The 13,750-nt window shown below is 50.4% G+C and overlaps 1 protein-coding gene across 1 annotated transcript in view; it reads right to left on the bottom strand.

Annotated features, from left to right (window-relative positions):
• The window catches only part of LOC140720966 (uncharacterized), a 48,740-nt gene extending 41,233 nt beyond the window's left edge, over positions 1-7,507 (bottom strand). The window contains exons 1-3 of the mRNA XM_073035840.1: positions 7,118-7,507; positions 6,263-6,358; positions 1,286-1,529 (exon numbers count right to left, since the gene is read on the bottom strand). Of these exons, the coding sequence (XP_072891941.1) occupies positions 1,286-1,529; positions 6,263-6,358; positions 7,118-7,507 (730 nt within the window). The remainder of the gene's footprint in view (positions 1-1,285; positions 1,530-6,262; positions 6,359-7,117) is intronic.
• Positions 7,508-13,750: the final 6,243 nt, after the last annotated feature.

The raw sequence follows: 13,750 nt of genomic DNA, 5'->3' as shown, positions 1-13,750 counted from the left end.
GTTTGCAGGTGACACAAAGGTAGGTGGAGGGGCTGGTACTGTTGAAGCAGAGAGTCTGCAGAAGGACTTGGATTGGGAGAATAGGCAAAGAACTGGCAGATGGAATATAGTGTCGACTGCATGGTCATGCACTTTGGTAGAAGGAATAAAGACATGGGATATTTTCTAAACTGGGAGAAAATTCGAAATTCAGAGATGCAAAGACACTTTGGAGTCCTTGTGCAGAATTCCATAAAGGTTAACTTGCAGGTTGAACTGGTGATCAGGCAAACGCAATGTTAGCACATTCAAGAGAACTAGAATACAAGAGAAAGGATGAAACGCTGAGGCTTTACAAGGCATTATTCAGTCTGCACTTGGGGGTATGGTGAGCAATTTTGGGCTCCTTATCTAAAACACGTGCTGGCATTGGAGAGGGTCCAGAGGTCAACGAGAATGGTTACAGCAATGAAAGAGCTGATGTAGGAGAGAATTTGATGGTTCCATCCCCACTTACAGCTGTCCTCTGCTGGTCCATTAACACCCCCACGCCCAGCTTCTGCCCTGTTTGATAATCCACACATTTGGAAATTGTGGCGCAAAATCTAAAATCCAAACAGTTTCCACACAATGAAGCAGCTGCTCTTGTGTTTAAGTTTCTGTGTGATGGGATGATCTCACTGGGTTGCCCCGACAGGAGGGAGATGGAAACTCTAGAGATAGTAAATTTTGGGATCTGGAGCATTTGGGTGATTTGGTCAGCTATAACCTCTTTTTCCCCAGGGGAGAAATGCCTAATACAAGAGGATGTCATTTTAAGCTGATTGGAAGAAAGTATAGGAGCGATGACAGAGGTGGTGTGTTTTTTTAGATAAACAATGATAGGTGCAGGAAAGTACTGCTGGGGCAGTGGTAGAGGAAGACGCATTACGGACATTTAAGAGACTCAGATAGACAGAGGATGATAGACAATAACCCTCTACTTTTCTATGTGGGAAGGATTAAATTGATTTTGGTTAGGCTAAAAGGATGGCACAACATGGTGGGCTAAAGGGCCTGTACTGTGTTGTACTCGATGTTCCAACTGCTTCCCACCACTGATCCAGTGCTGTTCCTTCTGCTCTGTGATGAAGGACTAGGATTGGGAGAATAGGCAGAGAACTGGCAGATGGAATGGTGATGGGCTTCAGGTTTGGTATTTCCATGTTTTAACAGTCACTGTACACAGCATCGGCTGCACTGCCCGATCCCAACCCATCAGAGCAGTGCCCGATCACCAAGGTCCATTTGTGGAACAGACACCCACATTGCCCTACCTTCAGGAACTCAATGTCGCTCTCCTGAGCCTGATGTGTCCTTAACTCTTCACGCCGGCTATCCAGGGAATCCAGCCCTTCCTGGATCTTCTGTAGGTTACCCTGGATCTGCTCCAGGATGTGGTTCTTGTGCACCACCAGCTCCCGACACAAGATCTCCTCCCTTTCCTGCAGAAAGGAGTGCATCTGAGCAAACTGCTCCCTGATGTGGAGCAACAGTTGCTCGGAGCTTCTCTACAATGAAAAAGAAAAACCTACATTTTAATTCCAATTCTGACATGTTAGTCCATGGCCTCCTCTTGTGCCACAATAAAGCCACCCTCAGGGTGGAGGAGCAACACAATATATTCTGCCTGGGTAGCTGCCAACCTGATAGCATGAATAAAGATTTCTTCTTCCGGTAAAGAAATTTGCTTCCCTCTATCCTCTCCTTCTATTCCCTACAACCTCAACAACCCACTGTTTTAGAAAGGTTACTGTTCACCAGAACAGCCCATTTGCTGAACATAATCATGTATTGCACATTGTAATCCATTTATTAGATCCAGACACTACCAGGTACAGTCCTTGGTACACTTGATACATTTTTAAAATTAAAACTCTAGTCATAATAAAAAACATACAAAATAGTGTCAAATTTTTACATTCATAGCAATTACATTTAGTAGTGCTGACATTGCCACTGATGTTGTCTCCTGGGGCGACATACCCTTTCAATGTTGGAGGGATCTCCCTGCCCAACTCTGAACTTCATGTGAAGGTGCAGGTCTTGCCCCACAGAGCTTTGGTACTCGCTGCACCAAGCTTGTATGCATCCCTCAGCACCTCCAACAGCAGGCTGGAAAATGCCAGTCGATAACATTCCCTTGCGAACATCTCACTGTGCTGGAAGACCAACAAACTTCAGGTAGACCAAAGGGCACCTTCACTGAGTTGATGTCTTTCCAGCAGCACTTGAGAGGAATGGGATTTCTCTTCCTTCACTATTGATGCTGCCCTCATCCACATCTCCCCCATTTCCCAGATGACCATGCTCATATCTTCCTGCCACCTTAATGGAGATGGAGTTCCTCTTGCCCTTACCTACTACCCCAAGAGCCTCCACATCCAACAGATCGTTCTCCACACCAAACACACCTTCACCTCCCCCTCACTCTACTTTCCACGGGGATCAATCCCACTATGATCCCCTTGTCCATTCGTCTCTCCCTGCACTTAACCCTGCAAGCAGTTGAAGTGGTACAACTGCCCATTCACCCCCTCCCTCACATCCATTCGGGGCCCAAATAGTCCTTCCAGGTGAGTCAACACTTCACCTACAATTCTGCTGGGGTCATTTGTTGTGTCTGGCACTTCCAATGTGGCCTCCTCCACATTGGTCAAAACTGATAGCTTTGTCCAGCACCTCTGCTCCATCTGCAAAAAGCAGAACTTCCCGGTGGCCAAACATTTTAATTCCAATTCTGACATGTTAGTCCATGGCCTCTTGGCCTCTTGTGCCACAATGAAGCCGACCTCAGGCTGGAGGAGCAACACAATATATTCTGCCTGGGTAGCTGCCAACCTGATGGCATGAAGAAAGATTTCTCCTTCTGGTAAAGAAATTTGCTTCCCTCTATCCTCTCCTTCTATTCCCTACTCTGGCCTCTTATCTCACCTGCCTGTCACCTCCCTTGGTTCACTCCCCTATCGGATTCCTTCTTCTCTATGCCTTTTCCCTTCTGACCCACCTCATCTATCATTTTCTAGCTATTCTTCCTCCTCTTGTGTTCAATCTTGAGGGAGAGTGCAGACCACACCAGCATGCAGGATATTGAACTGAACTTTATTGATACCTCTGCTTGTACCGTATGTGAACTCCTCCCATGTGATAGTGGCTAACTGAGTGGCATAGGAATAACCCATTAATTACCACAATAACTTCCCCTCCTCCACTTTTTATTCTGGCATCTCCCCCGCTTCCTTTCCAGTTGTGATGCTCTAAATGTCAACTGTTTACTCTCAGCAACTCACCTGCTTCTCTCAACTTCTTCCACTAGACACCCATGAGGAACAATGTACAGCAACTATTTAACCTTCATCTTCTGGAGGAAACCAGAGCACCCAGTGGAAACCCAAGCAGTCACAGGGAGAACGTGTGAATTCCACACAGACAGCACCAGAGTCAGGATCAAACCTGGGATTCCAGAGCTGCAAAGCAGCAGCTAACATCAATCGTGATGACTTTTTTTTCCCCATTTTGTGTAACTTTAATGTCTGAAATTTTCTTTATGTCAGGAGTCAAGCTTACTGGCCTGTAATTTCCAGTGTTTTGCCTCCTTGGTTGAAGAAACTACATTTGCTATTTTGCCCAAACTAATAAAATCTACCATTTGTTAATTGATTTACATTACTGACACTCCTGCCATTGAAAACAGTTACACTTCCTAGTCCAACCAAACCCTTCATTTTGAGCATCTCCATGGCCTGTGCCTCCTTCCTGAAGCACTGCAACAAGGATCAGGTACAATACTCTTGGTCTAGGTCCAAGAAATAACTTAAAAACAGCAATTCTCATGCATACACATAGTAGCAATAACTCAAAAGCAGCAAAAACACACACACACACACGTCTCAGAGGGCAAATCATTAGCCATTTTTATTTCAGATTTTCATATCTGCAGCTTTATAAATTTAAAAAAATTCAGCTTGCTTTACACAAGGTTTAAGTACAGTGGATGTTGGTGCTTTGGAACTTAACAATAGAAAATACATTTCTTCACACAGTTCTGTCTGAAGAGGAATCTTGTTTTGATTTCATGTACCCCATAGTTATGGTTCCCACCAGTCCCAATGTCTAGGGCGGATTACAGGCAGGCAAGAAAACCCAGCTATCATCCCTGACGTTCAATGACATCCTATGTTTCCTATGATGGTAGAGTCGGAGACCACAGGACACAGCTTCAGAATAGAGGGGCATCCTTTCAGAACTGAGATCAGGAGGAATTTGTTTAGCCAGAGTGGTGAATCTGTGGAATTGTTTGCCACAGGCAGCCGTGAAGGCAAAGTCTTATGTATATTTAAGGCAGGAGTTGATAGATTCTTGATTGGTTAGGGCATGAAGGGATACGAGGAGAAGGCAGAAGATTGAGGCCGAGGGGAAAATTGGATCAGTCAAGATGAAATGGCACAGCAGACTCTATGTGCCAAATGGCTTAATTCTGCTCCTGCATCTCAAACAATAGAAAATCTGCAGATGCTGCAAATCCGAGCAACATGCACAAAATGCTGGAGGACCTCAGCAGGCCAGGCAGCATCTTTGGGGAAAAAAGTACAGTCAACGTTTTGGGACAAGACCCTTCGGCAGAACCAAGATAAGTGGAGTCACTGAAGTTCATATGTTACCATATGAACTTCAATGTACAGGTGTATTTTCTTGTAGGAAATAATGCAATAAATATTTACAGAAAAAAAACTAGACAAAGTCTGACAAGCAACAATGTGCAAAAGATGATAAAGTGTGCAAATACTGAGAACAAAGTCATATAGAGCCCCTGAAAGTGAGTCTGTTGGTCTGAACCTGGCTATAGAACCCATGGCTTCTATACCTACTGCCCAATGGAAGCATCAAGAGAAGGGCATGGCCTAGATGGTGGGAGTTCATAATAATGGATGCTGCATTCTTACAGTGACACTCCACACAAGTTTACTCAATTTTGGGGAGGGCTTTGTCTGGGATGGACAAGGCAGTATCAATCATTTTCTGTAGCCTTTTCTTATTCTGGACATTGCATTTCCATACCATAGCTCCTAACTCCCTATAGCCATCCCACCATCTACAAGACACAGACCCGACTGTGATGGAACAGTTCCCACTTGCCTGAGTGAGATCAGCATCAACACTCAAGCTTATCATCATGCAGGACATAGCAGTCCACATCACAGGGACCCCATCCACTCCACCTGCGATGCAGAGTAGCAACAATTTGTACCACCTGCAGGACGCACAGCAGCAACTCTCCTGGCCACCACCTTTCAAACCTCTACCAGCTAGTAGAAGGGCAGCAGCAGCATGGGGACCACCACCAGCAGGAATTTACCCTCCAAGCCACACACCATCCCGACTCAGAAATACAGTTATGTCGCCATTCCCTCACCTCACTGGGTCAAAGACTTGAACTCCCTCCCTAATACACTCACCTCAGGGACCACAGCTCACCACAATCTTAAGGGCAACTAGGGAAGGCAGTTAACTGATGGTTCAGCTGGTGAAGCCATACCTCTTGAATGAAAAAGACATAGGAAATGGCTCAGGGATGTGGTCAAAGACTCCTTCAAGTAGAGCAATATCCTCACAGACTCTGGGAATCTCTGACCTGAGACCATTCAGTGGAGAAAAATGCCTTATTCTCATTAAAGCATACAAGATGAAGACTCACCACATGCCCACCTTGCACAAGTGTTTCACTCTTGCTGAACTCCAAGAGGCACCTTGCACAAACCACATCCCAGTTTCTATGAACGTTGGTCATGGGAGTGAGAATCAGATGGGGCATGCAACCCCAGAGGGGACCTCCCTCCCTACCTGCCTGTCCCCTCAGGGACCTCATACCCCACTTGTGAGGGGGTCTAAGTCCTACCCACAATGGGCCTGTTGACTTCACAGAGAAGACACATCTCCAAGTCAAGGATCCTGCCCAAAAAAAAAGGGGACAGAACAATGTTCGTCTTACAAAGTCCAGCAGTCACCATTGTACTCCGGCCAGTTTTAATCTACCTTCTCTCTCTTCACCTCAAACCTTGGTGGGAAGTCAGGAAAGCCACACCAAAAAAGACAGCTGAACCCAAGTGTCAAATCCCAAACCTCATTATTCCAAACACTATTGTTAGTCTAAACTGGTGTGCCAACCAGTCTAGATTATTTCAAAAACAACTGGTGGGATTGCATCTTGGAGAACCAATTCTGGGCTGTCAATTGCAAATATTACCTGCAAGGCAGAAACTTTGTCTTGCTCATTACACAGGAGGTATCTGAAGGCGCATGATCGATCTTCTACTGAAGAGATCTCCAGCTGCAGCTCACCCTGCGGGAAGGGAGAAGCACTTATGAGAGGGTCACTGGGGGAAAGGCAGGTACAGGAGGGACAGAGGGGGCTGGTGAGGGGTCCTGAATATACAAGTGTCTTCAGAGGAAGGATGTGGGTGAAAAAGGATGAGGGGGAAAAGATGGGGCTATACACCAGAGAACTGGAACATGATAGGGAGGGGGTTGGGAGGCCGGAGGTACAGTTAGAGAGACATGGCTGCATGGGTCACTTAGTTTCGTGACATTGGTCCAGGTTAAAGGTCTCCAAGAGGGGTCAAATACATTTAAATAAATACATACTACTGACTGATATCTCAGTTCATGTCCGAACTCTGGAGAAGAATGGGGAGTAGATTGGGGCTGTTTCCAACAGGAGAGGGCGGGTCTGAGTGATACACTGAGACACCCAGACAGGAAATTCCAGAATGGGCAGATGTAGGGTTGATTTAAAAGGACTGATGGAAATATAATTTAAGTGGTTGCTATAAATCGCTCTAAATGAGCGAGGGGGGAATTGAGAGGTAAGTGAAGAGAATGAAATGGGGTCAGTGTAGACAGCTGGTTGACAGTCACCACCAAGAGCCCGTTTCCGCACTGTATATGCTTTTCTACAGAACTTGACCCCTTAGCTGACTACGCCTCCAGTGGGGTCATTCGAGTGTTAGGTACCAGTAGTCTGCAAGGCTCAGGTTCTGTGTGAAAATGAGAAGCCTATCCCCTTCCAACCACCACGCCACCCGTTCCCCTCCTTCCCTACCCTGTAGAACCTGGCGGCCTCACCGACCGGGCTGGCCTGGTGTTCCCGGTGCCCCGGTCCGTCTCGGCAGTCGAGGCAGATGAGCCGCAGGTCGGTGTCACAGAACAGTTTGAGCCGGAGGCTATGCTGCTCACAGTAGAGGTCAGCCAGAGTCCGGGACGCCTCGCTCAGCTGCCTCACCGCCCCGTTGGGCCGCAGGGTGGACGCGCCCGCCGGCTCGCGGCACTCGGGGCAACAGGGGTCCGGAACCTGATGGTGCCAGTACCCCTCGACGCAGGACCGGCAGAAATTGTGGCCGCAGCCCAGAATAACGGGATCCACGAAGAGCTCCAAGCAGATTGGACACTGCAGCTCCTCGCGGAAACTGAGGTCGGCACTGCCCAAATCCATCCCGGGACTGGCGGGCAAGGGAAAAAATCACAGGTGGGAGTTGTGAGACATCGACATCGGAAAACCCGCCGCCGAGTATTTTATCTCATCGGCCAATACTGACCTAATGGATTCAATGATTCAAATTAATTACTTTAATCTTCCCGCCTTAACTCAGAGGCGTGGCTGCCTTATTTATTCAGTCCGTTGAGGTTTACACTGTAATTCTCCAATTAAGCCTCCCCCTTCATTCCTTCGATCTGCGATGACGCTTTTCGGCCTTTCGACTAAGATCAGGTGTAATGTCATGGTGACCTGGCCGTGACCAAGAGGCCGAGAAGAGAGTGAGGAGTGGATCCTCATTGCTGACTGGGGGGGGGGGTGAAATATCTAACATCCTTTCCTGGCAATCGTCGTCCAGCTCCAATCAACACACACATCCAGTCTCCAGCATTTTGTGTGTGTTGCTTGGATTTCCAGCATCTGCAGGATTTCCATTGTTTTTGTTGGATTACTACACTGCGCCGTCTCTTCCAGGGATGGCTGCACTGAAAAAGTTTAAATCTTCCTTTCAACGGGTATTCAGTTAAACCCTCTCTCACTCCCCCCCCCCCCCACCACCGTGATCGCTGCTGCCCTCCGACTCTTCGACCATGTGCTCACCCAGACCCGCTACCACAGCCACGCATCCTACCTGGGAACATGTCTTCGCCGTCAGCTTGTGCACATGGCTTCCAGATCCATTTTCAAGCTTCTCGATCCGCATCGTCTGAGGATCCCGGATACTCGCATTCAATTGAGTGCTGCCCCCACCGCGGTTTCCACCATGGGGAGGTACCTGGGGTCCCCACCCCAGTCACTTCCATAACTCCGGGGCTCTCTCTCCGCCGCCTGTAATGGATCTGCCCGCTACTTTATCCTCCGTCGGATCCAGGCTTTCAATCGCCGGTTCTTCGACTTCCTCACGTCCTGCAAGGATCGGAACATCGCCCGTCTACAGACCAAAGAACCTGCAATCTCCAACGCCGGCAGGCACGGATGTCCCCAGACCGCGACCCTTGCTGACGACCTCAACGGTTACCCTACAATCACTCTGAAATCCCGTGTCTCTCAGGTCCCACCGCCAGCCCTTGGCTCCTGGGAGACTCCATCTTCTTCTCACCTCATCTTCACTCCAACCCTCCCTCTCCTCAGACATTACCAACCCCTTCTTCCGCTGATCCCAGCTCTCATCCGTGCAGGGTCTTCACCATTGCCTGTAACTTTCCCCTCTCTGAGGCAAAATGTTCTGTCCTCAGTCGGGCCTCATCTTTGTTCCCCTGCGCCCACAACACAGGGAGTTCAGCACTCGCCTCAAATCTGAGCTTTTCTTCCGCCGCCACCGTTTCCCGGCCCATTTCTTTGGCAAAGACTTTCCAGCCCTGCCCTCAGATTTACCTGGTCAATTTCCGACACCTCTGCCCCCCCCTTCTCGATTGGGCTAATGCTGGAGAAGGTTTATCTACTGATATCTTTTATAAACCCATCGATTCTCACAGCTACCCCCCCACCCTGTTACTTGTCAAAATGCCATCCCCCTCTCTCAATTCCTCTGTTTCTGCCACATCTGCTCTCAGGATGAGGCTTTTCATTCCAGAACTATGGAGGTGTCCTCCTCCTTCAAAGGAAAGCGCTTCCCTTCCTCCACCAACAACACTGCCCTCGCCCGCATTTCTCCCATTTTGCACACATCTGCCCTCACCCCATCTGCCCGCCACCACACCAGACATATGGTTCCACTTGTCCTCTCCTACCACCACACTAACCTCCGAGTCCAGCACATAATTCTCCATAACTTTCACCATTTCCAATAAGATCCCACCATCAAGCACATCATTCCCTTCTTCGCACCTTTTGCTTTCCGCAGGGATCGTTCCCTTCGTGACACCTTTGTTCATTCATCCCTCCTTATTGTCTTCCCTCCTGGCACTTATCATTGCAAGCGGAACAAGTGCTACCCCTGCCCCTATGCCTCCTTCCTCACTACCATTCAGGGCCCCAAACAGTCCTTCCAGGTGAGAAGACACTTCACCTGTAAGTCTGCTGGGGTCATCTGCTGCATCCGGTGCTCCCGGTGTGGCCTCCTATATATTGGTGAGACCTGACGCAGATTGGGAGACGGCTTCACCGAGTACCTATGCTCCCTCCACCAGTAAAAGCAGGATCTCCATTTTAATTCCACTTCCCATTCCCATTCTAACATGTCATTCCACGGCCTCCTCTACTGCCGTGATGAGGCCACATTCAAGTTGGAAGAGCGGACAATAAGGTTCAGGCAAACGCTGACACAGAGGTCATGCCCAGTTTAGAGACTGTGAGGTAGAAAAGGCCAACCACCATGAGCCCAACCCCATTCCCAAAATCCCCAGACCCTTCCACAAGACGAGCGGGGGGGGGGGGTGGGGTGTGCAGAGCGACAAGAAGAAAAATGGCGGGTGGTAAAGAGGAAGAAATCTCAGAAGATCCCACCCAAGAGACCACAGGCTGAAGAAATGAAAAGGAACGGGAAGATAAGGGAGACGGCACCCAACCAATGCTAGCAACCCATCCTCATCAGATGATGAAGCAAGTGCAGGAAACCAGTGTACAATGTCCTGTGTATGTTACTCAAAATGGCTTCTTTGGTTTGTTACGAGTAGGAATGCTTCTTTGTCTGATAAGTGTTTCTCTCGCCGTAGTTTCGCTTTAGAATGACTGATATGGTAATTGTATTCATTTGTTAATCAATGGGGAATGTTATTGTGTTTTGTGAGGCTGGGAACTTGGGGGAGGGGTTGCACGGGCTGGTGGTATGAGGGGAGTCGGGAGGGAGACGCCGAGGAAGGTGGACGTGCGCTCGGAAGACCACCGGGGAGTCCAAGGTGGAAGACGTGGAAGTCGGAGGCAAGCGACGAGGGGTCGAATGGTTCGATGGTTGAGCTCCAACGAGTGCACTAACTGACTGAACTTTGATAAGTTGGCGCCTTTTGTTTTTTTCTTGTATATATATATATTGTATTGCTTAATACTCTATTAATTTTAGTAAACTCTTTAAAGTGTATTTCATAACGGTATTTGTTGTGGGTTTGATACTGTTGGCGGGCGCGAGGCATAAACTCGATTCTCACAGCACCTGCGTGTACGGGAGGTGGGTTGGTGTGTGGCTGGATCTCCTTTTCCCCTAGACATATACCAGCCTTTTGGGTAAGTGTTATGTTTGTGGGGTGCTCGTCCCGGATTGGATTGTCAGGGGGCTGTGGAATCGCACAGGCAGCAGAGCGGAGATGGACAGAGATAAGATTGTTAGCTGGTGCGAATTTGGAGGTGTACCGGTGCAGTACGCATGCGTAGTGTGTGGAGTGGATTTTCGAGTTTCGGGAGACGCGGTAGTGCGGGGGTTAAGTTTGGTGAAGGGTATGGGGCAGGTAGAATTGGTAGCTAGACGGTGTGGTAAAGAGGTGGAGTCGAGCTGGGTGTTGGTTAGTACGAGTGCTGACGTCAGGACGTTGGAACTGCCGGCGACGGTCAGTGTACTGGGGGAGGAGGGGCTGTGGGGGCTCCACCCCTTCTCCAAGGATGAGGCTGAGGAGACATCGGAGGAGGAGCTAGAGCTAGAGGAAAACCCCGGAGAGGTGGCAGGCACTAGCAAAGGGAGGAGGGAGGAAGGAGTCGTGACTAGGCCCCGCCCCCCAGGTAGGGGAGAAGCCTTGGAGATGGCAGCCGCACTTAACTCCCTGGTGGAAGTGGCCGAGAGGCCACGGCTGAAGCTGGGGGTGTTCTCCGGAGCCAAGCCTACTCCGGACGGGGAGGTGGACTATGAGACCTGGATCGAGCATACGTCCTTGATGTTAGAGGAGTGGCCAGGCTCGGAGGAGGAGAAGAGACAGCGATTGGTGGGAAGTTTGAGGGGTTTAGCAGCCAAAACAGTCCGTGAGTTGAAAGCTGAGAAGCCTGGGGCCTCAGTGGAGGAATGTATAGAAGTTTTGGAGGGAGCATTTGGGTTGTCAGGGGAACCCTGGCTGCTTTTAGCAGAGTTCCAACGCCTGGAACAATGGAGAGGGGAAAAGCTCTCCGAGTACATATTTAGGATGGAGGGGATGCTCTCGGGGCTGCGGCGCCAGGGGGTAGTGAAGGCACCTGACGTGGCTAGCGTGAGGATGAGTCAGTTATTCAGTGGCTCTCTGGAGGAGGACAAGGTGGCGTGGACTATTAGGCAGGCTTATAGGAAAGGCCCCCCTCCATCGTTCGGGCAACTGATTAGAGAAGCGCGGGAGGAAGAGAGAGCGTTGGGGCGGAGAAGGGGCGCGGGCCTACGGGAGCGATCCTCAGTGATACAGGAAGTGGTGGCTGGGTGGAGGAATGACAACCCACCAGGGAGTAGAGAACCCCCTCTGGAGGGGAGGAACAGGGGAGGTACCCACTCAGGGGCGACCAGTGCAGTGGGTTGGGAGCGGGAGTCGTCCTGAGAGAGGAGGGGTGGCAGGCAGCGTGTGCTTTAACTGTGGGAAAGAGGGGCATTTCAGGCGGGACTGTGGGCGGCCGAGGGTGTGCTATAGCTGTGGAGAGGAGGGACACTTTAGGTGGGATTGTGAGAGACAAGGAGTTCCGCGGAGGACAAGCCCCCCTGCGACCAAGAAGGGAGAGGTGTCGGGAAACTTAGGAGAGGCTCAGTGAGGGAACGGACTGGAGCCTCTGGAGGAACACGTTCCCAGAGATCAGCCAGGGGACCACCAGGTGCCCACGCCTCTATTCCGGATGGGCTGGTAGGACCCCGTGCCAGTGTGGGTCTACGGATAGAGGGAGTTTACGCAAAAACCGTTCTTGATACGGGATCGCAGGTGACCTTATTGTACTGGTCTTTCTACAAACAATATCTAAAGCATTTGCCCGTAACCCCATTTGACGCCCTGCAGATTTGGGGTGTGAGCGAGGGTGACTACCCGTACGATGGGTACCTATCGGTGAGATTGGAGTTCTCAGAGGGCGATGTGGGAGTGTCTGAAGCTATTGAGACGTTGGTGTTGGTGTGTCCTGACCCGGTGGAAACCGGTGGTGCTGCCCTCCTGGTGGGGACTAACTCCCCCGTTGTGCGAAGGCTCCTGGGAGCTTGTAAGGAGAAAGCGGGGGAAGACTTTCTGGAGACCCTCTCGGCGCATCCAGTGTTTTGAGCAGTGTTCGAAGAAGGGGTTGCCTCCCTAGGGCTGGACCCGGAGTGTAAACGAGGGACGGTGTGGTGTACGCAGGCGAGGCCCAAGGTGATCTGACCCGGGGAGGTAGCTCTAGTGATGGGGACCCCCAGATTCCCAGGAGTGCCGACAGGCGAAGCCCTGTTAGTAGACGCCCCGGACGATCTTGAAGGGGAGACACGATTTCCGGCGGGGGCGCTGGTGAGGCCCGAAGTGCAGAGACCAGGGGTATAGCTATAAGTGTCAGGAACACCACGGCAAGAGAAATCACCTTTAAGAGGGGAATGCCGCTGGCACATCTGTTCCCGGTGACGGTAATGTCTAGCGCACCAGTGAGGACCCCTAACGGGGAGGGTTGGAGCATCGAGGGGAGCTGACCGCTGAAGCCTTTAACTTCGGGGATTCCCCTGTGTCGCCGGAGTGGAAACACAGGCTAGTGGAGAAGATGCTGAAGATGGAAGCTGTTTTTTCTCGGGGCGAGTTTGATGTTGGCTGCTCCAAAAGCACTCGCCACACCATCCGGGTGACGGAGGACACCCCGTTCCGAGAGAGATCCCGGCGGCTGGCTCCGGCAGATGTTGAGGACGTGCAGCAGCACTTGTGCAAGTTGAAGGAAGCCGGAATCACAGCTGAGTCCCGAAGTCCTTATGCGTCCCCAATAGTGGTGGCACGGAAGAAGAATGGGAGAGTGCGCATGTGTGTTGACTACAGGACGTTGAATCGGCGAACTGTCCCTGATCAATATACTGTCCCAAGAGTCGAGGATGCGTTGGCCTGCCTGAGCGGTGCGAAGTGGTTCAGTGTGCTGGATTTAAGAAGTGGGTATTACCAGATCCCGATGAGTGCGGGCGATAAAGAGAAGACCGCTTTTATCTGCCCGCTGGGGTTCTTTCAGTTCGAACGAATGCCCCAAGGCATATCGGGAGCCCCAGCCACCTTCCAGAGGCTCATGGAGAGAACTGTGGGGGATATGAATCTGTTAGAGGTGCTGGTGTACCTGGACGATTTGATAGTGTTTGGATCGACTGTGGAGGAACATGAGGAGAGGCTGTTGAAGGTG

The sequence above is a fragment of the Hemitrygon akajei genome, chromosome 2 (assembly GCF_048418815.1).
Source record: "Hemitrygon akajei chromosome 2, sHemAka1.3, whole genome shotgun sequence".
Classification (NCBI taxonomy): domain Eukaryota; kingdom Metazoa; phylum Chordata; class Chondrichthyes; order Myliobatiformes; family Dasyatidae; genus Hemitrygon; species Hemitrygon akajei.
Note: the sequence above shows the minus strand (reverse complement) of the source record. Positions and strands in the feature narration are given on the sequence as shown.